The sequence below is a fragment of the Molothrus ater genome, chromosome 8 (assembly GCF_012460135.2).
Source record: "Molothrus ater isolate BHLD 08-10-18 breed brown headed cowbird chromosome 8, BPBGC_Mater_1.1, whole genome shotgun sequence".
NCBI classification, from domain to species: domain Eukaryota; kingdom Metazoa; phylum Chordata; class Aves; order Passeriformes; family Icteridae; genus Molothrus; species Molothrus ater.
Window position 1 is genome coordinate 12,551,410 of NC_050485.2, and position 27,015 is coordinate 12,578,424.

A 27,015-nucleotide genomic window follows, 5' to 3' on the forward strand; every position below is an offset into this window, starting at 1 on the left:
AGGGCTAAACGTTTTTAGTTAGATTACTTACAAGTGCGCAGGCTAGATTATTTGTTATACACATACAGTGTTATTTCATGGTTTGAAATTGCTCAGTGAGCCATGTTCTTACAGAGTGATGAACTTTCCAGGTACTTGTTTTCCTTTGGCATTTTTCATAGGGCTGAAGGACCGCTTGCCTTTTATTCTAAATTTGCTGTGTTTCCAGCTAAACACTGTTTTTGCCACGCCTGTTCAGCTTACTTTGTTACATGAATTGACTGCAGGTCTAATCTTGACATGCTAATTCCAACAATTCCATTGATTTCAGTGCTTTCCTTTTCATTCACTTTTCATTAAGACCACTGTAGTTCCTAAAGCAACTTCATTATAATGCATTAAAATATATATTTTTCTGTGCATTTTGGTTTTGAAACTTTTGTTTTCCAGCAGCAGCAGTCCAGAACTGTTATGCAGAGTTAAGACTTTAGGTTAATTAAATTCTGACTGAGCAGAAGGATTAAAAGTCTCACTGCAATTTGTCAAGCAGGATGATCTAAACAAATAGTCACAAAAGAAACAGAAATTCTGAAATTATTAATGAAGAGACTGTAATTTTATTTGTTGTGAGGCGGAAGTGCATGGATTACTTTCATGCAATGTGTAGCTGGTATACATGAAACAGACATTAAGACTGAAATTCAGTTGCCTGAAATCCAAATGTTAAGGAATGGCTCCATCTTAGTGTGCTCCAGTGTATAGCATCCCTCAGATGCGTATGTCAGAAAGTTCGAATAAATCCAGTTATAATAGGAGATGCATATAATCTTCCAGTCAGAGAAAAAATAAAATAAAGGAAGTTAAAAATGATAAAGTCCAAAGACAGAATATTTAACAATTCTGTTTGAAGTAAAAGTTATCAGTAGCATCAGTTATGAGAAAATGCACATAATGTCGAATGTGACCATAAGTATATTTTATTTATGCTTTTTAAAAACTTTCCTAGCAGTTTTCAGGGTAGCTTTTGGGAAAGGAGACATTCACCTCAGGTATAGCTAGGCAATCTGTGCACAGTATTTCTCTGCAGCCCCTGCTAGAACATTGTGAGTCTGACCTGCAACTTTCTTGCTGTTTAAATCTTTTCTTTCTACATGAGCAGATCTTCAGCCCTGCCCAAGTGAAGGGTCAAAATAAGGTCTGACTGCCAGTGATTCATTCTCCTCACAGTGTAGAGAAAGTGGGCAGGAAATGTTCCATGAAAACTGGTGAGGTAAAACACAATACGTGGTTTTCAGTGTGTTGAAATGAAAATACTGTTTTTCTCCTGTCAAGAATGAAGAAAGAAACCAATCTTATCATCTAAGTACTGTTAATATTTGAGCCACATGTATTACTTTGCTTCATACTTCTCCCTGAAATCTGAACAGGGTGGCATGCCCCCTTTCCCAAGCTTGTTGTGGGAGAGAACTCTCTGCAGTGTAGGACTGACTGGCAGCAGCATCTTTATCACATGTTGTAATTTCATTACATTCCTGACAAGGAAATAACACAGGAACTTAACCAGGTGGCTTGTGCTGTGTTTGATAAATACACAGGGTTTGCAGAATGCCTATAAACTGCAATGAATATGTTTCTTGTTCTTAATTTTAAAATCCCTCTAAGAAAGATATTCTTTAATTTCTTGTTGTGTACATCCCTCTTCCTCTTCCTGCTTCCCATTAAAGAGACTTAAGAGCATGGTTGTATCCCAAGAGGTTTGTACTTCCTTTATCTTCTTCATACATTAACAGTACAGTGGGCAAGGTCTCTTCTTTTAATTTTTTTTTGTCCTTATATCTATGTTTTTTCTATTTAAGCTTACTCATACATAATTTCTTTCTAATTAATATGTTCTGATTCATAATTTAGCAGACATGGATTTTTAGGCTTTTTGTTTCCTTACAGGAAAAGGGGTTTGTGTACTTTTAATAAATGTGATAGAACTTCAGTCTGTTTTCAGAGAAATTATTCAGAAAGTTGCAAATAAGTCAAAGGTAGCTGAAATAATGGAATATCATGAGTAGATTTAACATCAGATTGCATAGCTTCATGTTCTGTACTATCAGAAGCCTATTTTTCTTAATGCTGATAAGGTTTACCAGTTCTTACTTCTTTGTGAGGATTATGCTAAAAGAAAAATGAAAAATGAGTATGAAAGTATTCAATCACTGAAACAGGATTACTGTTTTATTTTGCTAGCCTTTAAAATGACCTTCAAAGTTAAATTCCCTTAAAATTTCCGTATTTTTGAATATACTTTTTTAAAGCAAGTGATCTCTACCATCATTGCAACATTTGAGCTGTGTGGTTCTTGAAGACATTTAATTTGGAAATTTTACAAATACTAAAAATGCTTGCTCGCTCATAAAGCTTCCCCCTCTGTAGTATTGAGAATGATTTTTGTTATTTTTATGACATTCTGTTCCATTAACTCTCTGACCAGGGAAAAAGTGGTATGCTAAGCTGTTCTGGAACCATCAAGGGATATGAAATGATCATGTCCTACGAGTGGTAACATGACATATACTAATCCAAACTGAAACTTATGAGGATGTCATGAATGCAGAAAGGCAGGCTCTCTCAGGAATGTGCAAACAGTCATTCACACACTGCAGAGTTGAAATGCATCAGATGTGATGACAGAGCAGAAGAACCGATCTGTTGTGGTAAGAATAGCCAGCTGAATAGGTTATCACAGATCAGCACAAATGGGTATCATAGGTATAACAGATCCTTTGCATCATGTAAGTCCTATGTATAATCTTTTACAGAAATTAACCAATTAGATTTAATCCAATTAATAAAGGACAGATATGCTCACACTTTGAAATAAGGCTTTAAGAAGTGGTTCTTAGAAGTAGTTCTGTTTACCTGACACACTGTCTTGTGTTGGGACTGTCAATAATGTCTGGTAACTGCATAACCTTTTGTATTCCTGTTGCCTGTCTTAGAATAGATGCAGAAGAATGATCTTAGAAATATTCTGCCTTGTCAATAGCAGAGGAGCTTTCAGCTTCATTTATGGAATTACTGCTTTTGATAATAATATATAGAATATATAGAATAGGCTGTTGTAGAGGGTTTTCTTAAATTGTAATACCAGCGCTTAGAGAAATCTTGATGACTGAAAAATTGCATGAGTTCACTAGACAGCAATTGTTGAACAACATGTATAACACGTCTAGTGTTTGTCTTTCCTTGGTGGTTTTTTGTTTTTGTATAATCTGTGCACATTATACGTACTGGCTATTTGCAGTAGATAGTTTTTGCACATAAACAGTACTTCATAACTCTGAAGTTACATTTGCTACTGTGGGCTCCAGTGACATTGTGTGCAATGTAATAGGAATGGTTTTCTTATCTCTAGAAGAAACTCAAGGTTTGATACAACAGGTAAATTTTGCCAGAGAGATACCTAATAAAGTATGTAAACTTCATTTCAGTAGTCAAATACTTCACATAACAGATACTTTAAATGATTACTCATTTAGAGTTTAAATAATTTCTTTTTGTGATGAAGAAAGTAGGCTAATGCTGTCAAGGCCTATGGACAAAATTGGGGTATTTCTGTGCAGCAAACAGTCAAATAGAAAAGGATACATAGATAAACCAATTACTTGTGCCATAAATAGAAAATATTTTTTCATTAACTAAGCACCAAAAACTGTGCCTCTTCTTACCAAAATGTGATGCAAGTGCATTGTGTTGCTGTGTTCACACAGTTCTGACAGACACTAATTCTAGAGCTTAACTTTTTGTGCTTATCCATTACACAAAATCACTCCAGTGAGTGGAGAATAAAAATTTATAAGAATACTCATTTCAACAGATAAATAATAAGTCAGGGATAAAGGGGCAAGCTTTGAATCTGTTTTATTTCTTGCAAGCTACAGGCTGTGGAAAGGTTCCCTTAAACAGCTTTTACAGAGCTCATGCAAACAAATTTTGATCTTTCTCAGAGACAATAAAATTTCTTGTTACTTGCCAAGAAAAGCTAGGTGTTCTTTTTCAACAGTAGTTATTTTCAAATCAAATAGACAGTCTGTAGGCCAGAAACTGAATTATAATTGAACTCATTGAGTCTATAAATTATTGAAATGGCAATGGATATGGTATTCTTGTGTATATAATACTACTTCTACAAACCAGGCATAGCTGTGTTTTTATTAGGATTGAAAAAATTTCTTACTCTAGTACTAGAATATATTATGGCAAGGCTGATAGTCTTGATACATTTAAGAATTTAATTCTCTAAAAATGTACTGTATATGCAATTACCTTACAGTCTTCTGAAATAAACACCTTCACTTACTACACTGCAGTTGAAAAAAATAAACCTATTTTGGCCAAATCAGATACCTGTCCAAGCAAAGAAATACAAGTACTTTAATCACTCAGAGGTTAACTTTTCTCCTAACCATTTCCCAATCCATGTGGATAGTAGAAGTCATGTTTAACAGTAACATTGAGCAAAAAGTTACACAGTAATTGAATTATATCTCTGTATATGGGAGACAAAAGCAAAATATTGGTCAAAAGCTTCTCAGGAAAGAATGCTTCAAAGTAGACTGCAATACAAATAACTTTGATTCAGCATTTGGCCCAGGCTGCTTTGTTCATTTCTGCCCCTTCTCAGGTGCAGTGTAGTCTCATCGCATGGTCTGCTCTTGCCAAGCAGTTTAATGTGCAAATGATCTTAGTGAAGGCTTTGGGTAATGTTTGTGTTGGTGCTGCAGCAAAAATGGAAATGAGGAGACAGCTGAGAGCAAAATTGACAGATTTACAGACTTGTCTTCAACAAAGGACCATAAAGGCACTGCCTTGTTCTCTTGCTGTGCTTCAGCTTTACAAGGCACCAAGTTTATCATTCTGTAGGGCTCTTCAGTGAGTCCGACCAAGAAATAAAAGAGTGAGAGAGGCCAAGCTGTGTGCAGTTACTCTGTGGCTGTAGCTAGGGGCTTCATCTGAGAAATTAAAATCCATCACTACAATGGTTTTGAACAGTAGGAGGAATTTAGGTAAGCAGGATGTGCTTACCTGAGCTGGCTCCTGGTAAATCAGTGAATGTAAGAGAGCTTCTGTGGTGAAAGCTTTGTCTCTAACCACTGTGGCTGGGATCTGAGTGTCTCTTTACATCCAAGCGATGCAAAGACTTCCTACCCTAGATTGTCCACAAAAAACTATGCCAAAATAGTAATTGAAATAGTAATTAAAAATGCCTTCCCCCCCAAATCTTAATGTTCTAGATTTTCCTCTCCAAATACTGGGTCTGCCTCAGTCTTCAGATGTGAGAAACTTACCTGTGTGTTGTGATAGAAATATTTCTCTTTAAATTAAAACAAACCACAAAGCTGTAGTCCTAGCTGTACTTCATCGAAAGGTTATGGATTTCATTTAAATTTTTTGTTCTGCTTATAGTTCTGACTACATCTCTGTACTGCAGATAAGAGTTGCTGAAATAACAAGCATCAATGATAAACTGATGGAAGTATCTGCTAAAAGTTCATGTCTCAGTGATACCAATACAATAGTACAGTAATCTTTTGAATTGCATTTCTCTTCAGAAAATCCTGGAATTGAGGTTGTTGAGTTTATTTTAGATCATTTTAAGAAGAAAAAAACCTTAACTGCTCTCAGTTTCGTAATACAGAAATCTTATAAAGTCTGATATGGTATGAATAGCATAATTGGTTAAAAAAAAAGACATACATGTTTAAAAAAAAAGAACAAACAAAAACAAAAAAACCAACCAAAGAATGGCATATCTGAATAATGTGAGGTTTCTATAACAGGATGCCTCAGACTGCAAATGCAGCTAATGCTTGCCTGGATTCATTCTGTTTCATGCAGAAAGGTACATAATCAAAAATCAACCTGTGACATTCCAAAAATCAGATTTCTAATCGGATCAGGATTTGAATGTGATTAATTAGGTGGAAGAGTTGGTTCAGCATATCTATACCCAGAAAAGGGGAGGTTGCAGCTGCCCACGAGAGCCCTAGAAATGTTACATTTACTCTTTGTATCCAAGACTTCCAGAGCAAAAAGTTCACGTGGAAGAAATTCTGCTCCCATCATGCTCTCCAGGCATCTGTTGAACACAGAGCTTTGTGTTTGCAGAGCAGCACAGCACTCCAGGGCCGTGTACGTGCTGTACTGCCAGGGTACAGCCAGCAGGCACGGAACACTCTGCTTCCCAGCAGCTCTGAGCACTACCAAATAACTCAGTGTTACTGCTTGTCCTTTCACTTCGTGCTCTCCTAAAGCCCTTTTTACCTGAACTTTGTTAGTCTTGTCATGGGTTATCTGAAACTCATTGAGATGTCCTGCTCTCCAAAGTCAAGTGTTTCTGGAATTCCCTTGTCACTCTGTCTGTATGAGCAGTGTGTGTTTGATGCAAATCACTGTTCAGAGTGTGCCAGGACTCAGGTGGCAGCAGTACTGCAGTGACCCAGTGATCAGCTGGTTTAATTACAGCACAATCCCTGCCTCATTTCCTCTGGGACAATTTTCAGTGGAGAGGGGTGAGTATAGTGACCTTCTCTTCGATGTTTGTGGTTGTTGGAGAGAAGCAGAGAGGAAGAGGATGTAAAGGAGGAGACACCCTTATTCTGCATGATTTATGTCACCATTGCAGGAAGCCTCACAAAGTACATGGCAGGCATACTGGCTTGTTTTGCTTTGAAAATATGGCCTTTATCCACCTTATAGAGTAGGAAATAATTTTTAAGAAAACTCTTAATTTGAATACAAGGACTCTGTAAAGTCTCTTACATTTGCAGAACCTACTTAATGTCTGTTGTCAAGCATCAAAGGCAAGAAACTATTTAATGATATATATAACTTCCCTGACTTGCTTTGATTGTCTCTATTGTTGAGGCAGCCCTTCTGCAACTGGAGTGTAAGAGTCTCATCAGATCAGGACTTCAGATCACAGATTTCTTCCTCCTTTTCCTACCTCCTTTTTTTTTTTTTCCTGTTTGAGGCAGATCACTATTCATGTTGCAAAATTCCTCAATTTGCTTCCTGTTTATCTGATCTTTGTGTGTTACTGAGGGGGAAAAATTACCATCTACATTGCAGAATTCTAATTACAAAATTTCTGCTGTAGTCTTCAAACTGCATTCAGATAATTTCAAGTATGCACAAGTGGCTGAACACGGAGCCGTCTGAACTAGCAATCAGCTGGCATTTTTAGTTTTGAGCAACCAGCAAATTGAATTGGTAAAATTCATTCTGATGCCAGCAGGGGGGAGTGCTCTTGACTGCTGCTAGTTAAGAGTTTCATTGAAAGTGCAACATAATGGGAAGGGAGTTTAGAAATAAGCAGTCGTGTAGCTCTCTTGATTAACAGGGCTGTTAGGTTGAGAGCCACATTGTTCCAGTACTTCGTGGGGTGATGACAAGCAGGGCAGGGACTGAAGCTCCTTAGCCTTGCAAAAGGAGAAGGGAGGTGCGGGGGGGGGGGGGGGGGGGAGAAATAGTGAAGGTAAATTCAGCAAAGAAAATATGCTGGTAGCCATATTTGTCTGCTTTTCATGTAATTAAAACCTCACTCTCATCATTTTCTCCTCACTGTCAATGACCCTGAGAGTTCAGACATCTGGATCTCTGCAGAGCTGAGTCACAGACAGTGAATGCAATGTCTCCTTTTTGAAAGCTGTTTATCTGAATTATTCAGATTAAAGATTTCAGAGGTTTGAAGTGATCAGATTTTCTTACTGGCAGTTGATGTTCTAATAATGTTTGTTTGCAGATAGGGTATATATTCCCTTAAAAACAGCTTAAAATAGCTGTTAGTGCCCTATCAAAATTTAAATAAAACTAGGTGTTGCAAGTGTGTTTAGGAAATAGGCTAGCTTTTATAAAGTCTAGCTGTCTGGAATGTTATTGTAAAATAACATAGAGAAATATTAGGTGTCAAATCTTGAGCTGGCCAAGCACCTCTCTCACCCATGCTAAAGGATGATGATCTCAATTTATGGTTGTGATACTGGGAACTGTGTCTGTATGCCTGTTGTTTTTTTCTTTAATGCACCACTTTTCAATGGAATGCTATGTTATGTATGGGTAGGTCAATTCAGATAAGTTCTTACAGCATTGCAGAATGAAGTCATGGTTGAACACATGGTACCAGCTACATGCTGTCTGAATTTTTGCTGATTTGCTGGGTTTGAATTTGTAGTTTGAGAAAGAGTATGTTTGCAAATGGTATCATAATCCCTTAGCCATAACATTTAATGGATTATTGAAATTGTTGCCTAGATCCCATCTGATCTGCACTGCTACCTCAGTAAGACTGAAATCACGGGAGGTTTCAAATGTGCTAGAATTCCTGGGACAGGGTTCAGACTGAGCTGGATGGCTCCAGTAGGCAGCAGGTGTCTGGAATCACTGAGGTTTGGCTTGGGACAGACCTAAGGGAGCATGCTGTCTACTCTTTTTCTCCAAGCCAGGATGTGATACAGATACAGTCTGGTCTACTATAAATCCCCTTACCCTCCAAAAGCCAGAGAATGATAGGTAGGTCTTTCCAGTGCCTGATGATTTTTAATACTTCAAACATTTTCCCAGTGAGTCACACATACACTAAAAGATGAATGTCTGTTCCTAATTTTCTATTTAGGCATTTAATTTTACTTTCTTCCCAATCTGTAGTGTTTCATGTGTGTCTTTGGTCTCATTTTTGCAACATTTTTCCTGGTTATAATGGTAATTTTAAACTCTTACCCTCTCTTGTTAAGTGTTTGCAGACTCTTTTGCCTGCAAAACCACCTAGAGGTTTTGCAGTTTACTCTGTCATTGTCCAAGTCAGGACTAAATACGTAGAAATTACCTGTAACAAGCACAAGTTATGATTTGACAAAGGACTAGTAACTAATAATCTGAGTGAAATATATACTTCTGTCATCTGGGCATATTCCTTTGTTACAATAGTGTTACATAAGACAATGTCAAAAGACATTAGAGTTAAGATATTGGAACTTGTCAAAGAAGGAAATTGCATGGTGCTGATGTATTCATGATGATGTTCTGTATTGCTCACCTAGCACTTTAATATCTGTTTTTGTTGTCTCTCTGGATATATGTACTTCCTGAGAGTCACCTTTTACAATCCTAAAACCAGATTTGCTATATCTCCAAGCTCTCTGTCTTGAATGAATTTCTGAAGATAATCATTAGCAGTTACACTGTTTGTCCAGGTAAATTCCTTTGAGGCACTCAAAGGTAAATTTCATCAGGATCTGCTGACCTGAATATATTAAACTTACCAAATGTCTTGTAGCTATTTCTTTGTGTTTTGTGGATCATGCTCCTATGATGCATTTGTCATCTTGTTTCTGAGAATTCTCAGTGTCTGTTTAAAAAGCCAGGGGGTCCCTTGCATACAGAGGAAAGTTTGACAAATACCAAGTGAGCAATGTCTGACTTAAATTGTAGACAACCTGAAACCAGGTCTTGGGAGAAGAATCTATGATTTGTTCCATTGACCTTAATTTTGAAATAAAAGTCTTTGACCTGTCACAGTTGAAAGAAAAATTTGAAATACAGTCAATGCAAATATTTGTAAGCCTTGTTAAAAAATTCAGACAAGATGCAGCTGGCACCATGTGTTCAACAATGAGTTCATTCTGCAATGCTGTTAGGACTTACCATAGATGACCTAACCAATCCCTGTAAAGGAAATAGATGTGTACTGCCCTATTCATGTTGAGCAAGCTGAGGCAAAAGGGACCAGAGAAAGCCCTCTTGAGCACAAGTCCACCAGTTTGTTTAACAGACCCTCTTCCTGCATTTAATGGAGGACATACAAGAAAACTGTAGATGGAAAATTACTCTAGGTAAAACAGAAATTTTATTAGAAATATCTGCTTTCTATTAAGTTTCTTTTGAGAGAAAGAAGGGACTTTTTGTGCAGTTTGTCAGCGGAAGCACTTTCTTTCAAAGTTACGTTACTGTTTTTTTAGTTTTTTGGGGTTTTTTTTGCTAAAACAAATTTCCAATTTGTTTTCCCTCACACTTGGCATGAAGAAATAAGTAACAGTTTGACTGGCTGACCTCTGCACACTGTCAAGTTCAGATTCTGCCTTCTCATGCTCAGTCCTCTGTGTGGTATTTGCCACACGAGATGGGAGCTGCCAGGCTGGGCTGTGCCCATCAGGGTGTGTTCAGCCTTGGGCTGCACACTCTGGAAATCTCTGCTTTCCACCCCTGTGAGCTTCATGGCACTGCTCCTCTGGCAGGGGAAATGAAGAAAAGGAAACTGATGTGATGTGGGAGAATAGAAAGTTAGCTGTGAGCCTGTGGTTAGGACGGCACTGACCAAGGCTTTGCAGTGTGTTCAGTGAAGACAGGGCAAGCAGAACTTGGCTTTTGTGGGTTTTACAGTTCTCTCTGTTTCCTGAGTTAGCAAGATGTCAGTTGAGAGTAGTGATTTGGCCTCTTGCTAGGACAGTCTCAGGATTTGTAGCTTCATGTATTAAAACAAATCAAGAATATAAGCAGCCAATGCATTTCTGAGTTGCTGTGTGCTCACTGATGACCAGGGGTATCTGCCTTTCTCCAGCTTCAAAATAAATGGTTTAATGATTATACGCTGTTTCAAAACAGAGAATGGGAGGGACCTTTCTCCATTGTTTTACAGACCTGATTGGCACTCAGAAATGTGTTCCTCTGTGATGGGAGAATACATGACAGCTCAAGGAGTTGAAATAATGTTTGTACATTAATGAGACATTGTTCTCAGGAGCCTTTTGCAAGGTGTGGTTTTGGGTTTATCAGAAGAGCTTTTTGTCTGTTTTCTTCTCATCATCCCCCCCCTCCCCAGATATCTACTTTTGGGTGGCTGAAGTACAGTGATACTGGAAGTAGAAAAGGGAAACAGATTTCCAAGTATGTAAGTGTTTTCCAGATCTCATGGCAGCCCACCAGTCTTCACTCCTATTGCTATTTTTGCATGAAATATGACATATCATATTCTCTTCTTGTTTTTCTGTTTTTAATGGTGAGTGGGTTTTTATCGATTTTTAAAAATTATTATTATTAGGTTTACTTTTTTCTTAATTTTGCAAGTTTGGACCTAGAGTCTTAGCCAGGATGCTAACAACTGGACTTGTAAGTGTAAAGGATTAAAGGCTGAACTACCAAATTGGAAATGTTTTTTTGTTTATATAAAAAAAATTGCATTATTTCTTTTACTTTATTCCTTTTTACTTTTCTATCTAAAAGCTGTAGTTGTAAAGGTGTGTATTACTCTACTCATCATCGTCAATTTTCATTTCTTTTCCCTGAAGCTCTCTTCTCAGTTTTGAGGTTGGAAAGGTTAAATTTAGGGAGGGAACACTCCCACAGATTAAGTCTTATGAATGCCTAATTTTTAAATTAATAAGAGCAACAGACAAAAAAATCTACCTGGGAACTTCATTCATGTTAATTCTTTTTTAAGAAATAAATTTGGTTCTTAATTGTTAATTAGGAAAAGTGGATATATTGGAAAAAGTATAGGAAAACGTTTGTAACTTATCACATGCATTAGTTCTTCACTCTCTTCCCTACTGTTGCTTTTTTCAGTCCTGGACACACATAATTGCAGTGTCATTCATTAAGAAAGAAGCTTTCAGATGAAGAAAGGGTGGGAGAAAGATCTTTTCTTGTACTGTAAGCTGTTAAAGATAGGGACTTTCTTTTGCCTCAGGAAATGGTGCTCTGTTCTTGTGCAGTTCCCAGTTCCTTCATTGTTTTAATGCAAAGAATAATCTGTTTTATCTGTGCCTCTGAGTCTGAAGTCATCATGTGCCACTGGAAGGCAATAGAAAAGCTGTGCTGTGTATAACTTTAGCATCATTTGGCAGAATGACTGTGGGATTGTGTTTGTGCTGTGCAGATTTTAAGAGGATACGTTCTTGGCTGATAGCTGGGTTGCTGGCTTGGAGGAAACAGTTGACTGCTTTTCATCCTTGACTACAGTCTTCAATTTGCCTGGTTTTGCTAGTTCTTCTAGATCAGTCAACGGCAACAACAGTCTTACCCTAATTTAATGGCAAATGCTTCTTGCACAGGCCTGTTCATTCTAAAACTGTGGTAAACGTGCTTCCCAATGCAGTATTGTTGAAATGCAGCAACTGTGACACTGAGCACAGTGTAGGACAGCCCTGCCCAGCAGTGTGGAGCGGGCATTTTAACCTAAAGGACCTGAGCACTGCCCTTGGGAAAAGGGCCAGGAACTGCACAACAGAGGGAGAGACTGAGGATTTCTCATCCTCACATCTCAAATACAGTAAGGTGTATTCTGTACAATCTTTACATACATTGCTCTTCCGTTAGTTCTTCTGGCTTTTGTCTGTCCAATTTTTATGGAACTATGAGGCCTTTCTTCTGACAGGTGGTCAAATAATTGGATCACCAGAATACTCCTGTGTTCAGTTCATTGTGCTTGTGTTGGAAACTACTGGGGAGCACTGCCTCGTACCATGTTTGTGCTGTGCTCTTGCAGCAGGTTCAGATGTCAAACATCAGTGCTGATAAGCAGGTTAATGTCACTTTGTCAAGAGCTCAAGTAACCCTTAATGAAGCTTTCTCTTTTTCCCTCTGCAGGTGGTTAGTCGAGTGGCAGCTCAGCAAGGATTCGACTTGGATCTTGGATACAGGCTACTGGCAGTATGTGCAGCCAACAGGGACAAATTCACTCCAAAATCAGCTGGTAGGAAAAGCTTTTTTTTGATGTATTGTTGATTCTCAGATAATCATATTCTGTAAAAAATGCTACCTGCGACTGTCTTGCGTTCTGTAAAAAAACAAAACCAAAAGCAAACACTTATTTGGTGGTTATGGTTCTGTTGCTTTTAGCATTTCAGTGGCATGCTCTTCTGAGGATACGTGACTTTGAAATTTATATTTTCCCCAGCTAGTGCTGTTTGTTGCCCTATTTGATCTCATGGATGAAATGCTGCTTCCAGAAGCACAGATGTTTAGTAATTTCATGGTGGGAATGAACATACTCAGACCCCTCCGTCTTCGTAAACCATTGATTTTCTGTCATGTGGCAACCTCTAAATCTTTCATATCCATTCTGCACTCCCTGGTGTATCTATTGCAAAACTTGTACTCCTTGACTTCATGTGCCTGTGCAAATAAGTACCATGGCTTCTTGAACATCTAGTCCTTAGAATTACAATTTTGAGCCAAGAGTAGGTAGTAATTCTAGTGTTGTAGTAACAAGTAGCCATTTTCCCAGTATTTTACAGCAATAATCTGTTACAGGTCTCTGATCAAATAGCAATATTTGATCATGATGTATTACCATTGCTCCTTTAAGAGATGTAGAAAATGCACTTAAGCGTCTTTCTTCTTCTCACATGTTCGATTTAACTGGAGCATTTAATTCTGGTTCTCCTTTTCTTAGCTGATGAATGTCAGCATAATGTTCACTGGCTTGGAAAACAGGAAGATAATTGTTCCATTCCAGACTGAGCGTGGATAACTTTTCTGCTTAGTACTAAACTGGTATGCAGTCCCCATTTTGGAACATCAGAAAAGGTTACCTTCTTCCAAAACAGTGACTTTTACCCAACTGATTGGGTGTTAATATTTCTTTTCGTGTTCCTTTTCAGTTTTTATCAGCCCCAAACATGGCTATCTTTTGTCCTAAGTGTTCTAAGCAGTTCCTCATGCAAAAGTGGCTTTCACATCAAAGCATATTCACTGGACTTACTGTTTTATTTTTTTGTATGTGAAGGAACCATTAATCTTACTAAATGTTGAATAAGCTGTCTGATTTTCATCCAGGAAAACTGTGTGGAGGATAAAACGTTCTGTTGACCAAGCACAATGTCTCTTTTTTCAGACTTCCTATTGAGTTTATCCATTAGTTAGCTATCACATCTCTTATTGGTTGTTTGGCTTTTTTTTTTTTTTTTAAAGCTTATCAAAGAAGGATTTCCAGCTATGACAGCATTAAATTTTCTTTAAAAATATAGCTCTTCCCCCTCTCTTACTAATTCTTCCTGATGTGTCTCTCCATCAGTGTGTTAGAGGAGGTGAGGTTGAGAGTCAGATGTTGCAGTTCTTTTCCTTTAGGGCTCACTGAGGGAGTAGTCTTGAAAGCTGCTGGTCAGTCATTGTGATCTAGAAAAACCCAATGTGTTTGATTTCTACCAGTAATTACTTTTTTTGAGGAACATGTGAGGTTTCTTTTTAACTTAGCACTCTATACAGAGTTCACTCTTTCCCTTTTTAATTGACAGAATACTGGGAAAGCTGGTAAATCACATGCTCTTCACTTGATATATTCTAAAACCCTTCTCAGTCCTTTTCTTTGCTTCCTATTTCTCTTGTATATTGAATTAATTTATTTTCAATTATCTTGAATATTTGGTTTCACAATTACTTTGGTTTTACTGTTTGTACAGTTGTTTCACCAGGTCTTCCTGGGGTTTCATCATGCCCATCTACACTGTGCATTTTGTGCTCTTACTATCTGTGTTAAATACTCATATTTTGGGGCATACCATAAGATATTTTGTGAAATGTCACATATAGCCCCTACTCTAAGGATGTCACATTCACATAGGGCTCCTGAGAGGTACATCCTTCAATAGGCAACTTTGAAAGATTGACAGACTGGGATTACAAATGTGAGGTCATTTCAGAACATACAGACTTGTTTTAAAGGGTTATTTTCCACATCAGAGTGCGTTAGTATTTGCTGATTTCTCATACAGCTCTGCTCCTTCATTCAGTTTTTGTAAAAATGTTGAGATTGTCCTTTGCTTTTCTTGTAGAGAGTGTGCTTCATTGAAAACTGCTTTTTGTGACTTGCTTAAGTTGTTGTCAGGGATGCTTGCAGGTTGTTTTGAGAAATTCCTTCTGTTTTCTTTTGCATCTAATGAAAGACACCTTCAACACTTCTTCCAGTCACATTCCTGCAAAAATCCCTGATGTAGATATCAAATGGCATTAATTTTAATGAATAAGAATTTGTTTTTCCCTTCCTCTAGGCTTAAGAGGAATTTACAATGGTTTGCATTCATTCCTTCAAGTATGAATTTAAAACTGCCAATGGGATCGTCTGGAAACATTTTTAATAGATGTTGTTTAGTGTCTGACATTCTTAAATGCTAGGAGAAAAAAAGACTTTCTAATTAAAACATATTTGAGTAGGTGAGCATCGGGGAAAATAATTGCACCAAATCCTTTCAAGGGCCATCCACTGTTAGTACCTCCTTACAGCTGGGGACAAGGCTTGTTGACTGATGTCCTGCAGGCTGGGGGCCTGGAGGTGGTGGCTGGCAGCCTTTGCAGCTCTGCTGTGTGGAGCAGGTGGAGCCCTGCAGCCCAGTGTCCCTCAGGTCTGCTGGTTTGCACAGATGCCTGACCCAGTGCAACCACTATCCTGCTCCTGTTCCCCAGGATTCCCACCTTAAGCTTGCTCAGGGAGCTCTCTGGCAGAAGAGCTTTTGCTGGCATGGCTTCTTTCCTGTTTGACCTGCTCCCTGAGCTGTATCTCTGCGGGGCCCCAGGAGAGTCAGGGTCCCCATGGCAGTGCCTGGGGATCTCGCTTATCCCTGATGGAAGTGGGCTGGAGCCTGAGGCTGGAGGGCAGAGCATCCAGCTGCCAAATTGGCTCAACTCTGTGGGAAAACCAGCCCTTGGTTCTTGGAAATGTCCTCACGCTGTTTCATCCCAGCTGGTTTGAGTTGTTCTGGTGGTGGCTCCCTGCTAAGCTGGAAGGGAGGTGCAGATCAGAGTCCAGGCAGACATGGGGGGAGGCAGGGAGGGATAGGAGGCTGCAGCTGGGTGGGGCAGCTTTCAGGTGGCACAGCCTCAGCTGGGGAAGGGCAGGGCACCTGACCAAGAGCTGTCAGCTCTTTGGCTTCTCCCATCCAGGATTGTTTGGTGTTGCCAAGACAGTGTTTGATGTACTTTTTGGTGTTGCTTTACTTGGTCATTGAGATAGTTAGCAATTAGCTAATACAAATTGTTCTGGGGAATGCCTAGGGGGCAGGTTCATGCAGCATGAAAAGTAGTAATAAGTTGCCATGTGTGTTTTTAAATAGAAATGACGATTTAATGACTGTGTCTTTTGTCTCTGCTTTCTGGTGTTTGTACCTGAAATAATAGTTGCTGCCTTTTATTCTTCTAGCCTGTGCTGCTGCAACAGGGCAGCAGCCTCAGCAGGAGGTCAAACACAGCATTTCCCACCCTGAAGACAAATGACTAAGCCTTTAAAAATATATGTGTCTCTTTTGGTGACAGCTGCTCCCCAGACCTTCCACTGCAAATTCCTTTGCCTTGTTGTGACACCTATGGGGAATGGCCCAGCAGGTTGGCTGCCTGCTCATTTGCTTGCAGACTGCAGTAACCTGACTGAGTTGCTCTTAGTATGTGAGTGCATAGGTGTTTATGTATTCAGGCTTTTCTTCCTTAAACCCGAAGCCCTTCTCTCTGAACAGTGTTTGCTTGGACATTTTCTCAGCATATCTGATGCTTTTGTCCTTCCTGTAGAAGATTTTAAGTCATTTGGTAGCTTTATTTTAACTGTTCAAATAGAGTTCAGCAGTTAAAGTGTTTATTTAAAAAAATAGGGGGGCTGGAAGAGAAAGAGAGAGAACAATTTTCTGTTCTGAGTTGTTTTTTTTTTTAAGATACTTTATCGAGCTACTGAACTTCATGGCTCTTGTAGCTACTTTTCTAATTTTGCTTTTGTCAGGAGGCCAAGCTGAGGCCAGACAAGGGGACGACAGGATGAGATCATACAGGGAGCTTTGTCAGAAAAGGACAGTGTTCACTATCTCTGTAAAGAGAGAGAGGAAGGAAGAAGCCTGAGGGCAGAACTGTGCAGAAAAGGTACTTTAGCAGGCACTGAGCAGCTACAGCAAACAAATGCTGTGATAGCTTGGATGGGCAGCCAAATGTTGGCTGTTTGATAGCAGAAATAGCAACCTTTTTTGATATCACTTTGCTTTCAACCCCTTAGGCTGTGCTTGGTGTGCTTCTGATTTCACTTTTCAAGAGCAGTATTACTTAGTAATCTTGATTTTATATGAAGTATGCACTAAAACTTCATAGTATTTGTGGACTCTGTATTATGGGGTTTTTATTTCTTTACCTTCAGTGATTGTACTGAAGCTGTGATATAAGAGGGCTGTTCCTGTGAGTAGAATGCCAAAGCTGTAATTAAATTGGGCCCTGGGTTAACAGAGGTATTTGCAGTGAGAATGCTGCCAAATGGAGGTGTTAAAACATTACTGGACAAGATACTGAGACTGAAGGTATGTCCTGATCAGGATACATTTTCAAAGCAATAGTAGAGATTGGGCAAAGACTATTTTGGTGTATTATCAAATCAAACTCCCAGAAATTATATAAAAGGAGAGAAGAAATGATGCCACAATGTGAATGAATAAAAAGGTAGAAAGTAAGGATAACCTCTAGATCATGGGGGACCATAGGGCTACATTAACACTTTTACTAAGTTTCCAGTAATAGTGTTCACATTATCTGTGGACAATATCTGTGGAGGCAAGGTGAGGTGGCTAAAAGGATTACAAGTATAGAATAGAAATTACTCCAGCCAAGGCTGATGGCATCCCTCCAGCTTGAAGGGACCAAATGATTGACAGGCCTGTGTTAGGAAAGAAACAGCATATAAATTGTCAGTCTCATGCCTCACACCAAAGATTTCCAGCAAGTCAAGTCAAAATGGTCTTATACGACTGGAGAAGAAATACAGATGCTGTATCTGCACTTAGGAAAGTGGCTGATAAGAATAAGTAAGCAGCTTTATGAGAGCAGAGTAAAAGCTTGGGTTGTTTGTGAAGTGAAAGCTGAGCAGAGTTACAAAATGTATGGAAGTACTAACAAATGAATGACTCAGAACAAGAAGAGCTATTACACTACAGTACAGTATTGACACAAAAACATACTGCTGTAAATTGAATAAAACACTGAAATAGGTGGGGAATTCAGAATTATTAGGATAGTTGCATTTAAAAAATATTTTCAGCTAGAATGACAGTGGATAGGGATGGAGCAGAGTAAAGGAAAATGGAAAAGTGAAAGAGCCTTTTTAAAGATAAAATTCAGTGTATGAAATTGTGTAATGTGGTTCTTGATGTAGCTGGGAAGCTGGTTAAGAGCCTTTTATCTGTGTTGTCCTAAATTTCTACTACATTTCCATGCAGATACCTAATCCATTGGTAGATAGAGTTGGTGTCCCTAAAATCATCCACTTGACAATTCTCATTAAAATAAAGGTATTATTTTCTTTCGGCTGATACCTTCTGAAACAGCTTTTGGTATTGAAAACTGACTACATTTCAGGTGATCTCTAAGTTCACTTCCCTGCTCTTAGCACAGATTCTCACTGTGTGCCCTTGTCTGCTTTGTTCTCAGTTTTGTAGTTCTTTATTTTTGAAGCAAGGATAGTAATATGCCTTCAATCTCACTTTTATTTATCTCATTTAATTAAATCCAGTATCATGCAGTACAGAATCTACCTCTTCCTCTGTAGGTAGTTATGCAGTGCAGCAGAGCCATGGCTTCAGCTGGGACACTTTGTTGTCATACAGATAAAATAATTCTGTTCTGGCACATATATTGGCAGGATACACCTTTGTTGCAACTAAGTCTTTCTTTCCTAATGATTTATAGTATGGATACTACAAACAAATGAGTAATTAAATCTTAATTAATTTAGATTGTGGAGTTAGTCTTATTAGTTTCACTTAATGAAGTTGATAGGGCATTCACTTAATGAAGTTGAAGGGCAACTTCCCTTGACCAAAAGGAAGCAGTCAGTAGAGCTGCTTGGTGGCAAGCAGCATTAATTCAGGTGTGTAATCTCTGACAGCCAGTTTAGGTTGGCTGCAGAAAAGGCACACTGGACTTCACCCATTTGTCCCACCCATGAGTTCACTCAGAATAAAGCTCTGTCAGACCTGCAGTTTGGCAATTATATCCTGTACCTTGGGCCTCTGTCAGGTTGGCTTGACACGTGGCAGACATGTCAGTAGTCAGCTCTCAAACATGTTAAGAGCCTGCAGAATGAGAAGCTTTTCCCCACTGGGCCTTATTTGTTTGGGTTGTTCTTGTTCCCTTCCTGAAAGGTCTGCTCCTCATGCATTTGATCTGCCTTCTGCTCATGGGAAACATGATCATACTTGTGTCAGATTTTCATTATCCTCCTAGTAGCTAGGCAACTCCTCTTCATTTCTGCTGGGAGCTTGAGGACCTCATAACATATCAATATAGGTAGACATTGTTTTGGTGAAAATTCAGTTCATTTTTGGCATTCACTGTTCTGCTGTACACTTGAACACCTCTGTTTATAAAGGAGGTTGCATGACTGAGCTGCTCCTTCTTTATTCTGACTAGCCAAAATACCAGGTGGTGTATCTGGCCTGTTCTTTTTGACATTTCATGGTCCTTGTTACCATGGTACCAATTCTGACTTTGAGAGATGTCACAGTAAAACTGTTGCCAGGTTGGAACATTTTTCCTCTAATGCCTTTACTATAGCACTTAAAGAAATTGTGGGCACTCAACTACAGCAACAAGCTTGCCCTGCTGTTTTCTTAGTCTGTGCCTTGGATTTCTTGAGGCTGGTACTTACCGGAATGCTCTCTTTGCAGCAGATTTGATGTGTAGTGCATTAACTTATCATGCAGTTCCTGGGAAGAATCTTTTACTAAAGTGTGCAACACACTTCCACTTGGACTGGAACTGTCATTCCCCAGAGAAGACTTCTGTTGATCTCTATCGGTGTTTTCTGTGTTCTGCTTCAGGGATTCCATATGTGCTGAGAACAGCTGAAGATTTGGTAGTAGAGACAGCTTAGATCTTGGTCTGGGTGTGAATTTTGATTTTTCATTTTATGTTGTTGTGAGTAACTTCTCTCTGAAGTTGAGGTAAGTCACAAATAGCAAGTAAGAGGGGAGGCAGCTGTGAAAGCCTGCATATATTCATGGGAGAGAAGAAAGCAAACTCTTAGGCATTTGCCCTTTACAAGTTACCTTTTCTCAGCTTACAGCAAGCAGTCCCAAGCTTGTTCCCTTTTGAGCTGCAGCGCATCCGAATGTCCCTCAGTGCCAGTGCTCTCTTATTAGCCTGTGTGTCTTGGAGGCATTCAGAGGAGTTTGTGAGAAGTCCAGCTATGAGAACAGTAGCATAGCAACTTCCATGGGGCTTCCACTGGGAGCTTTTGTGCTGCTGGAGGGCTGAACCACAAAAGCATGAACTGTGTGAACAGATCAGATGATCAAGCTCCAAGAACAGCAAGTTCACTTCCTAAATACAATTCAGATTCCACTGCTCACATTTTCAGATCCAGCCCTAATTTCTCCAGGCTCATATGCAGCATGGAGTCAGCCTGTTAAAAAAAGTTCTTGCTCTGAGTACTCTAGACATGATACTCTGAAAAACACAATGATTAGTAGGTAAGATGTTATATGTAGTATTTATCTTCAAAAAGAGATTTCCATACATAGAAGTTTTGAAAAAATGTTTCTATTTCATCTTTTCTAATGCTTCTATTTAAGCACACCTGTTAAAGTGTGCTGATAGCACAGTATTTGGAAACGTTTTATGTGATACAATACGTTTATTTAAATACCTGTGAAGAATAAACAAAAAACCATAAAGATTCATCATCAGAGATAGTTATAACTTCTATCGGTCTTTGTGCAATTTCGTGTGAGGGGATTCAAGGAGAAAGACCACAGAATGAAGGAAAATTGATTTGAAGAGAATTCTCAAGTAATATCTTCCCAAAAAAATGCGTATTGTTCCGTATAACATGAGCTGTTTTTCTGAGGAGTTCAGTAGAAGTCAGTATGTTCATGTTTGATGAGGCTTTTGGATTGTTTCCTTTTTATGGATTGGTTTTGCCTATACCTGCTTTTTCCAGTAAAACATGTAAAGAAAACCATCAGATTTGCTCCCATCTGCAGGTTTTCTGGATGCCAAGGTAAATAACTCCCTTTTTTTTTTTTTGTGTTCTGGTGAAAATGCAACAGTACATGCCATTATGAGATACTTCTGTGAATATCCCAATAAATCCAGACTTTATTCCTGACATTTCCATGTAAGGTAAATCATGCTTTGTAGCAGATATCAGTAGCACCTGACTTGAAGAATACATGGAAGAAATAAGATTTTCCTCATGAAGTTTAGTAGCTTAGCAATAATAAACTCCAAAAGGTGTGACTCTAACTCAAAAAATAAGTTGGTTTGAATCTCATTTGTGACCCAAACCAGGCTTTTAGGAAAGTCTGGGTGTCAAGCCCCACAAACTAATACATGACAGTGAGTGTGTCTCTACTAAAAGACTTCCTATAGCTGCAGTTGGTTTTGGGGCTGAAGCTCATATATAAGATTTCCTAATGTGATGGAAGGATAAAGTGATTTGAGCATTGAGATGCTTGGATATTGTTGAGTCCTAAGGAAATCTCTTTCACTCTTACCTGTCTAGTAGGTATCTCAGTCATGTATCTGCTTTGCTGCTGTATGTATTTCTTATGTGCACTGTTACAAAGAACCAGTGTTCCTTCTTGTTTTGTATGAACTCAGTATCTACTCAACTTCTGAGATTGACTCTCAGCAAAACTTAAAGCAGTAGCATTTCATGCAGAATGTTGGCTCCTATGAAATATGTGATCAAACTAATGAGTAATTCAACCTCCTTCCATATATTCCTTATTTCTTTGAGAAATGCCTGCACTTAAGGTGTGCTGGGGCTACCAATTTCAGTGGATAGAAAAAGTTACAGGTTTTTAAATCCTGCCTGCCTTGTGCTGTTGTTTCCCAAAGCCCTGCTTAGGGCTCTGTAGATTCAAACCTTCAGACACAGACATCGATCCTTAGTTTCAGGTTCACAGAATGGTTTAAAATGTGCATCTTCTAAAGCAAGTTCCTAAGGGAAGCATAAATTTAAACATTTTTAAAGGCAAGTATGACTGACTTGGCTCTGAACTCAATAATAGGAAGCTAAACAGGAGTTGCTCCTGAGGAAATAAATTGAACAGTGAACATCTGTGTACAAAGCAGGGTATTTGTTTCATGTGTGATAGTTTCCCTTATGACTGCCTGGTTGGACCCAAAGGACATTAATCTTGCTCACTCTGGAAGATACTGTCTTTCCATCACAGAAAAAACAAAATGAAATTATTTAGTGTATTTACTACAGAAGCAATTTCAATTAAGGCGAAGAACCAGAGAGACCTCTAAGTTTCCAGCGTGAAAAATGAAGCACTGCTGGTCTAAAATAAGATTGTGAGAGGTTAATTGCCAGAAATTTATAACGGTTGCTGTCTCCCAGTAGGAATGTTGTAGTGGACCTAGTGGTCCTTGAAAAGCTACATACCATTGCAGGCAGTAAAGGGATTTTGCTTTGGAGGTTTTCTAGTATTACAACCAAATGTGTTTGAAATAATAAGCAGTAGCTACAGTAACTGTCTTGACCAAAGCAAAAGCAGAGAGGTACTGGAATTGTGTCAGTGTTGTGCTGTCTTGAGCAAAAGCAAAGATTTGGGTAGGTCTTTGTTAGACCCAAAATTGTGAAAGCCTCCTTTCTCTGTTCTGTTACAAAATCTAGCATGTCTTACAGGATGGTAAATTGATTTTAAATTCTGATCTAAAATTTTATGCAGTTTAGCTAATTAGACATTCAGTACCTAAGATGAGCTGGAGAAGAGCTAGACTGACATTTTGGTCTAGCAACTGTCAAAATGGAACAAAAAAAAATGTTCCAAAAGAGAGAGATACTTTTAATTTCTTTCAGTGTGTGGAAAAATAATAGGTAAAGACAGAGTCTTTGATTGGAGGAAATTCAGTGTTCATTTGATTCTTTGTGGCCAATCATTGCTCCCAGCTTGCAGTGATCAAGGAGGCAGAAGCTCCTCGGCCAGGGTGGTGGCAGCACAGTGTGACAGCTGTCACTCAAGGAGCTCCTGTCTCTGAGCCACTGGGTTACATCAAGAGCATTGTGTGAAGCTGTGTGCTCGGTGTGGGGTCTTGGAGGTGCAGTTTGTGGTGACTGGGAGTGGGTCTGGGCCGAGCCTCATCCCCAATGAGCTACAGGTGTGAGCAGCAGGTGACTCCTATTGGAGCTACTGAGCCATGGAGTGCCCAGGGGCACTGACCAACCACCAAAGGGAACAGAGGGCACACAGGTGCAGTGCATCAACAGGAGGGGATAAAAGGCTGCGCTGAAGAACAAGAGGGGCAGATGCTTGCAGTCTTCTGGAGTGCAATGATGTTATTCTGTATGGGCAGATGCCTGAAGCCCTCTGATGAGGTATGGTGTTACTGTGAATGTGTTGGAGGTTTCTGATATTTTATGGTGACACTCTGTGTATTGTGGCCATCTGGACTGTGGCATGTGCTGCAACAAGGTCTGGGCACTGATCTGTCTTCCTGATAGAGAGAATCTTGATAGAAGGGTGGAAGGAATTGTTGTGTTTCTGTTCTGTGTAAGCAGGATCAGCCCTGTGCAGAATCATTCACTGCCTGTAAAGGGTCAGAAAGCTGGGATGAGAAACAAGAGTAGTGTCTGCAAGCAAAGTTCTCAAGCCAGTGACACAAAGCTGGCGGATCATCACACCACTGCTGGAGGCTCAGTGGGATCCTTTGGTGATTGATTACCAATGATACTTTGAGATACCTCTGACACACGCCAAAATTCAAACTTTTTGTGACTTTACTGCCAATTTGAGAACCCGAGCCATGCATCAGGGCAAAAGAGTCAGCTGAGCAGAGTTCAGGAGCCAGTCTTCCTGTGGAAATTTTGCTGGGAGCTGTGCTTCAAACAGACCTCAATCCTTTGGAAGGATTGCAGAGTGGTTTTCAGAGTCCCTTTGGAGCAGCTATGTGTGCAGAGGCATGTCAGCAAGTTTTCCTTTCCTTTGATTGCAATATGTGTTGTAGCAAACAATGAAGGTAATGTTAGAAAAGCAGAGGGGAAATCCTAACTTCCGTGTCTGGCTTGGCACAGTCCCTTTAGTTCAGTCAGCACTACAGACTGCCAGGCTTCTGCAGCTGAAGGTATCTTCTGTGTTCCTTGTGTTTTCTTGTTCTGGTAGAATTCACATCTTCGTACATCAGTGATAAATGTATGCTTTCACTCAGATTGAGTGAAAAAGCCAGAATTTCCAACCCTGGGATGGATTATATTTTCAAATCTAGGGAGCAGGGGAAACGTATTTGCCCCACATTTAAGTAAATCTTAAGTTTAGTCAATCATATAATCCTAAACTCTGTAGAAGGGTGGTGACCTCTAAGGATTGTCTTCAAAAAGCTAACACTGATACATGGCTGACAAGTCTCAGAGTGATATGAGTCACTCTGGAGAGGAGTTTTGTAGAGAAAAGACAACAAAACCAAACTAAGGATGTGGAAGGACTATGAGCATATATGTGTATCTGTTGTGAAGTAAATACATTTGGACTGTGGTTTGAAAACTGGAATAGTCTGGAATACTAGAATACTGGAAACTTGGAATAGTCAGATATGAATTAGATGCATTGCTTCATGAAAGGCAACTTTATTCTGCAGGTGCCATTTAGTCTACAAAAGTGAAAAAAAAGTCTATCTTGGATCGTTGGTCTGTTGCTGTGTTTATATGCAATAAGTGATGTTTTTAGCTGGCTTTCATCTCTCTGTCCAAAACTCTACTTATCATGAGGTCAGTAAAGCTAAAAAGGTTGCAGGAGAGATTGAAAAAATAAAACCATGCTTGAGAAAGCTCATGTGTGCAGAAATAACTGTCTTACATAGCAATTTTGGAGTTACTTTTTAAGGTTCTATGCCTAGAAAATTATTTGTTAGTAATGAACTCTTAAGCCTCTTCCCTGGAGAAAAAGCCCCTATTGCTGTGTACAGGATAGTGAGACACTGTAGATTCAGTGTTTTCAGTGTGCCCAGACCAAACATCATCTGTCCCACACAATAAACAGTGCCCATTCTTTTGGCAGCTGTTTGTATGTTTTTAAAGCAGTAGAAGAGTAGAGATGACAGAGCTGAAATAGTTTTATTCCTTTTACTGATGCAGCAAAAAGAAACAGAGCAAAGAAGGGTGAAGTCACACTATGGGAGCAGAGGAAATGGACAGCAAATACCTGTTCTGCCTGTAGAATTGGCAGATTCTAGACAAATGAGTTACTGTGGGGGAGGCTGGACCCTAGGATAAAAATATAAATTTTAGAATGAAAAAGTCTTTTTTTGTTCAGGGAAATCCAACCATGTGGTAATTCAAAATCCAAATTTATGGGGATGGGATAATGAAGTGTTGTGATATCTGCAGATTCTCCTTATGGCACGTGCAAGTTAATAAGCAAATGATACCCCCAAACCCAAAAGTACTAGCTAGATGGGGTTTTTCTACTTCTCCTTCAATCCCAATGTCACCCTATCTCAACACACTAAATGACTTTATAGAAATTGATAGTAGGTTTTAAAAGAACTGACAGTTGTCACTTAAAGCATATTGCTTTAATAATCCAACTGGGACATTGTTATTCTATGCTCATGTCTCCAAATACACTCATGAAGTAGGTACATAACTGATTTCTTTACACTGTCAGCTTTCTCTTCAGTTTAATTTGAGGCTGGACCTTTTTAAACTTTCTTCCGATGCTCTTTTGACAGAAGAAATTTAGGTATGTGACAAGAGATTTTGAGTGAATGCTGGATGAGCCATCTTGCTGCCCTGCACACATTTGTGGGTAGGGTTTCTGAAAAATCCTGAAATCAGTGGGATTTCAGATAGATGTTTCTCAGAGACCCGTTGGTATTTTAGCTGTGTAATTATCAGCATAGTTCATGCAAACCAATGCATAACAAATCCTTTGCCCTTGCAGTTTCCTGGTGCAGCTCAGGCACCTGGCAGTGGCTCTGTGGGTGCAGCCCAGTCACCCCACCCTGGCTGTGGTACAGGGGATCAGGGAGCTCTGTAGACCAGGACTGTGATGGGTGGCAGTGCCTTCAGCACAAATGCTCTTTGGGGTTCCTTGTTTGAGTAACTCTTCCTGCAGTGTTTTTCATACTGAACTCAGTTCTTGGTTTTCCCTGTTTTCCTCTTCCCCCTGCTCTGCTGTATCCTTCTAAAGCCACCTTTAATTGTAGAATGCCTGCAGTTAATAATGGCTGTCATGTATTCCAAGTTTTAAAAAGCCATAAATGTGGCAGAATGGGCCAAAATAGCTGAGTTAAAAGGCTTGTTAAAGATGCTATCTGTGTGCTGAATCCAATTCGTGGGCATGTTAAAAGACAGCAGATTTTCCTCTAGAGATGTTTAGCAGAAATGCCTGGCAGAAGTTGTATCTTTGATCTTGCTATTTTGCTCTGGTGTGCTGTGAAGGTCCCTCATTGTCTTTTTATCTCAGGGACTTGAACCATTATTCTGATGGCTGGATCCATGGTGTTCATGTTCTTTTCATTCTCCATGCAGTTTTGGTATTGGGTTTTTTTTTGTTGGCTTTGGTTTGGTTTTGTGTATTTGTCTTGATTTTTTAATTAATTTAATTCTTTACTATTTTGTGACTGTTTTTACTTGACCTTAAAATATCCCAGGTTTTGGGACCTAAAGGCCATCATTCAAATGAACAAATAAGACATTTACAGCAGGCGCTTCCACATTGCAAGAGCTAACAACATTGCAAAAGGATTCCTATGTAAGTTTAATTTCTCTGTGAAATAGCTGCTTACTTGTCAATTTTCATTTGTAGTGTGTGGAACACGACTTTTAACTCTTTATGGAAATAGAAAAAAAATTCTGTCTTGTAAAAAAAAATCTGACTAACAAAAAGAACTGGCCCACCACATGTTTTTCAGCCATGAAACTATCATTATTCTGGAAAGCACTTAGGTCTATGCTTATTTTTTGAGACATGCTCAGCTTCTTTCTGCATGTCATAGTGAAGATGAGTTGTTCAAGTGCATTCCTGAACCAGAACCTTAGCACTAATCCTTCAGTCACTGCAAAGAATAAATGAGGGGCAAAGA

The 27,015-nt window shown here is 39.2% G+C and overlaps 1 protein-coding gene across 7 annotated transcripts in view; it reads left to right on the forward strand.

Moving 5' to 3' along the window:
- Positions 1 to 27,015, forward strand: part of ZMIZ1 (zinc finger MIZ-type containing 1) — a 337,609-nt gene that overhangs the window by 198,133 nt on the left and 112,461 nt on the right. For all 7 annotated transcript variants that reach the window (XM_054515536.1, XM_036385261.2, XM_036385264.2 and 4 more), the window contains exon 6: positions 12,613 to 12,718. In XM_054515536.1, coding sequence (XP_054371511.1) covers positions 12,613 to 12,718 — 106 coding nt within the window. The remainder of the gene's footprint in view (positions 1 to 12,612; positions 12,719 to 27,015) is intronic.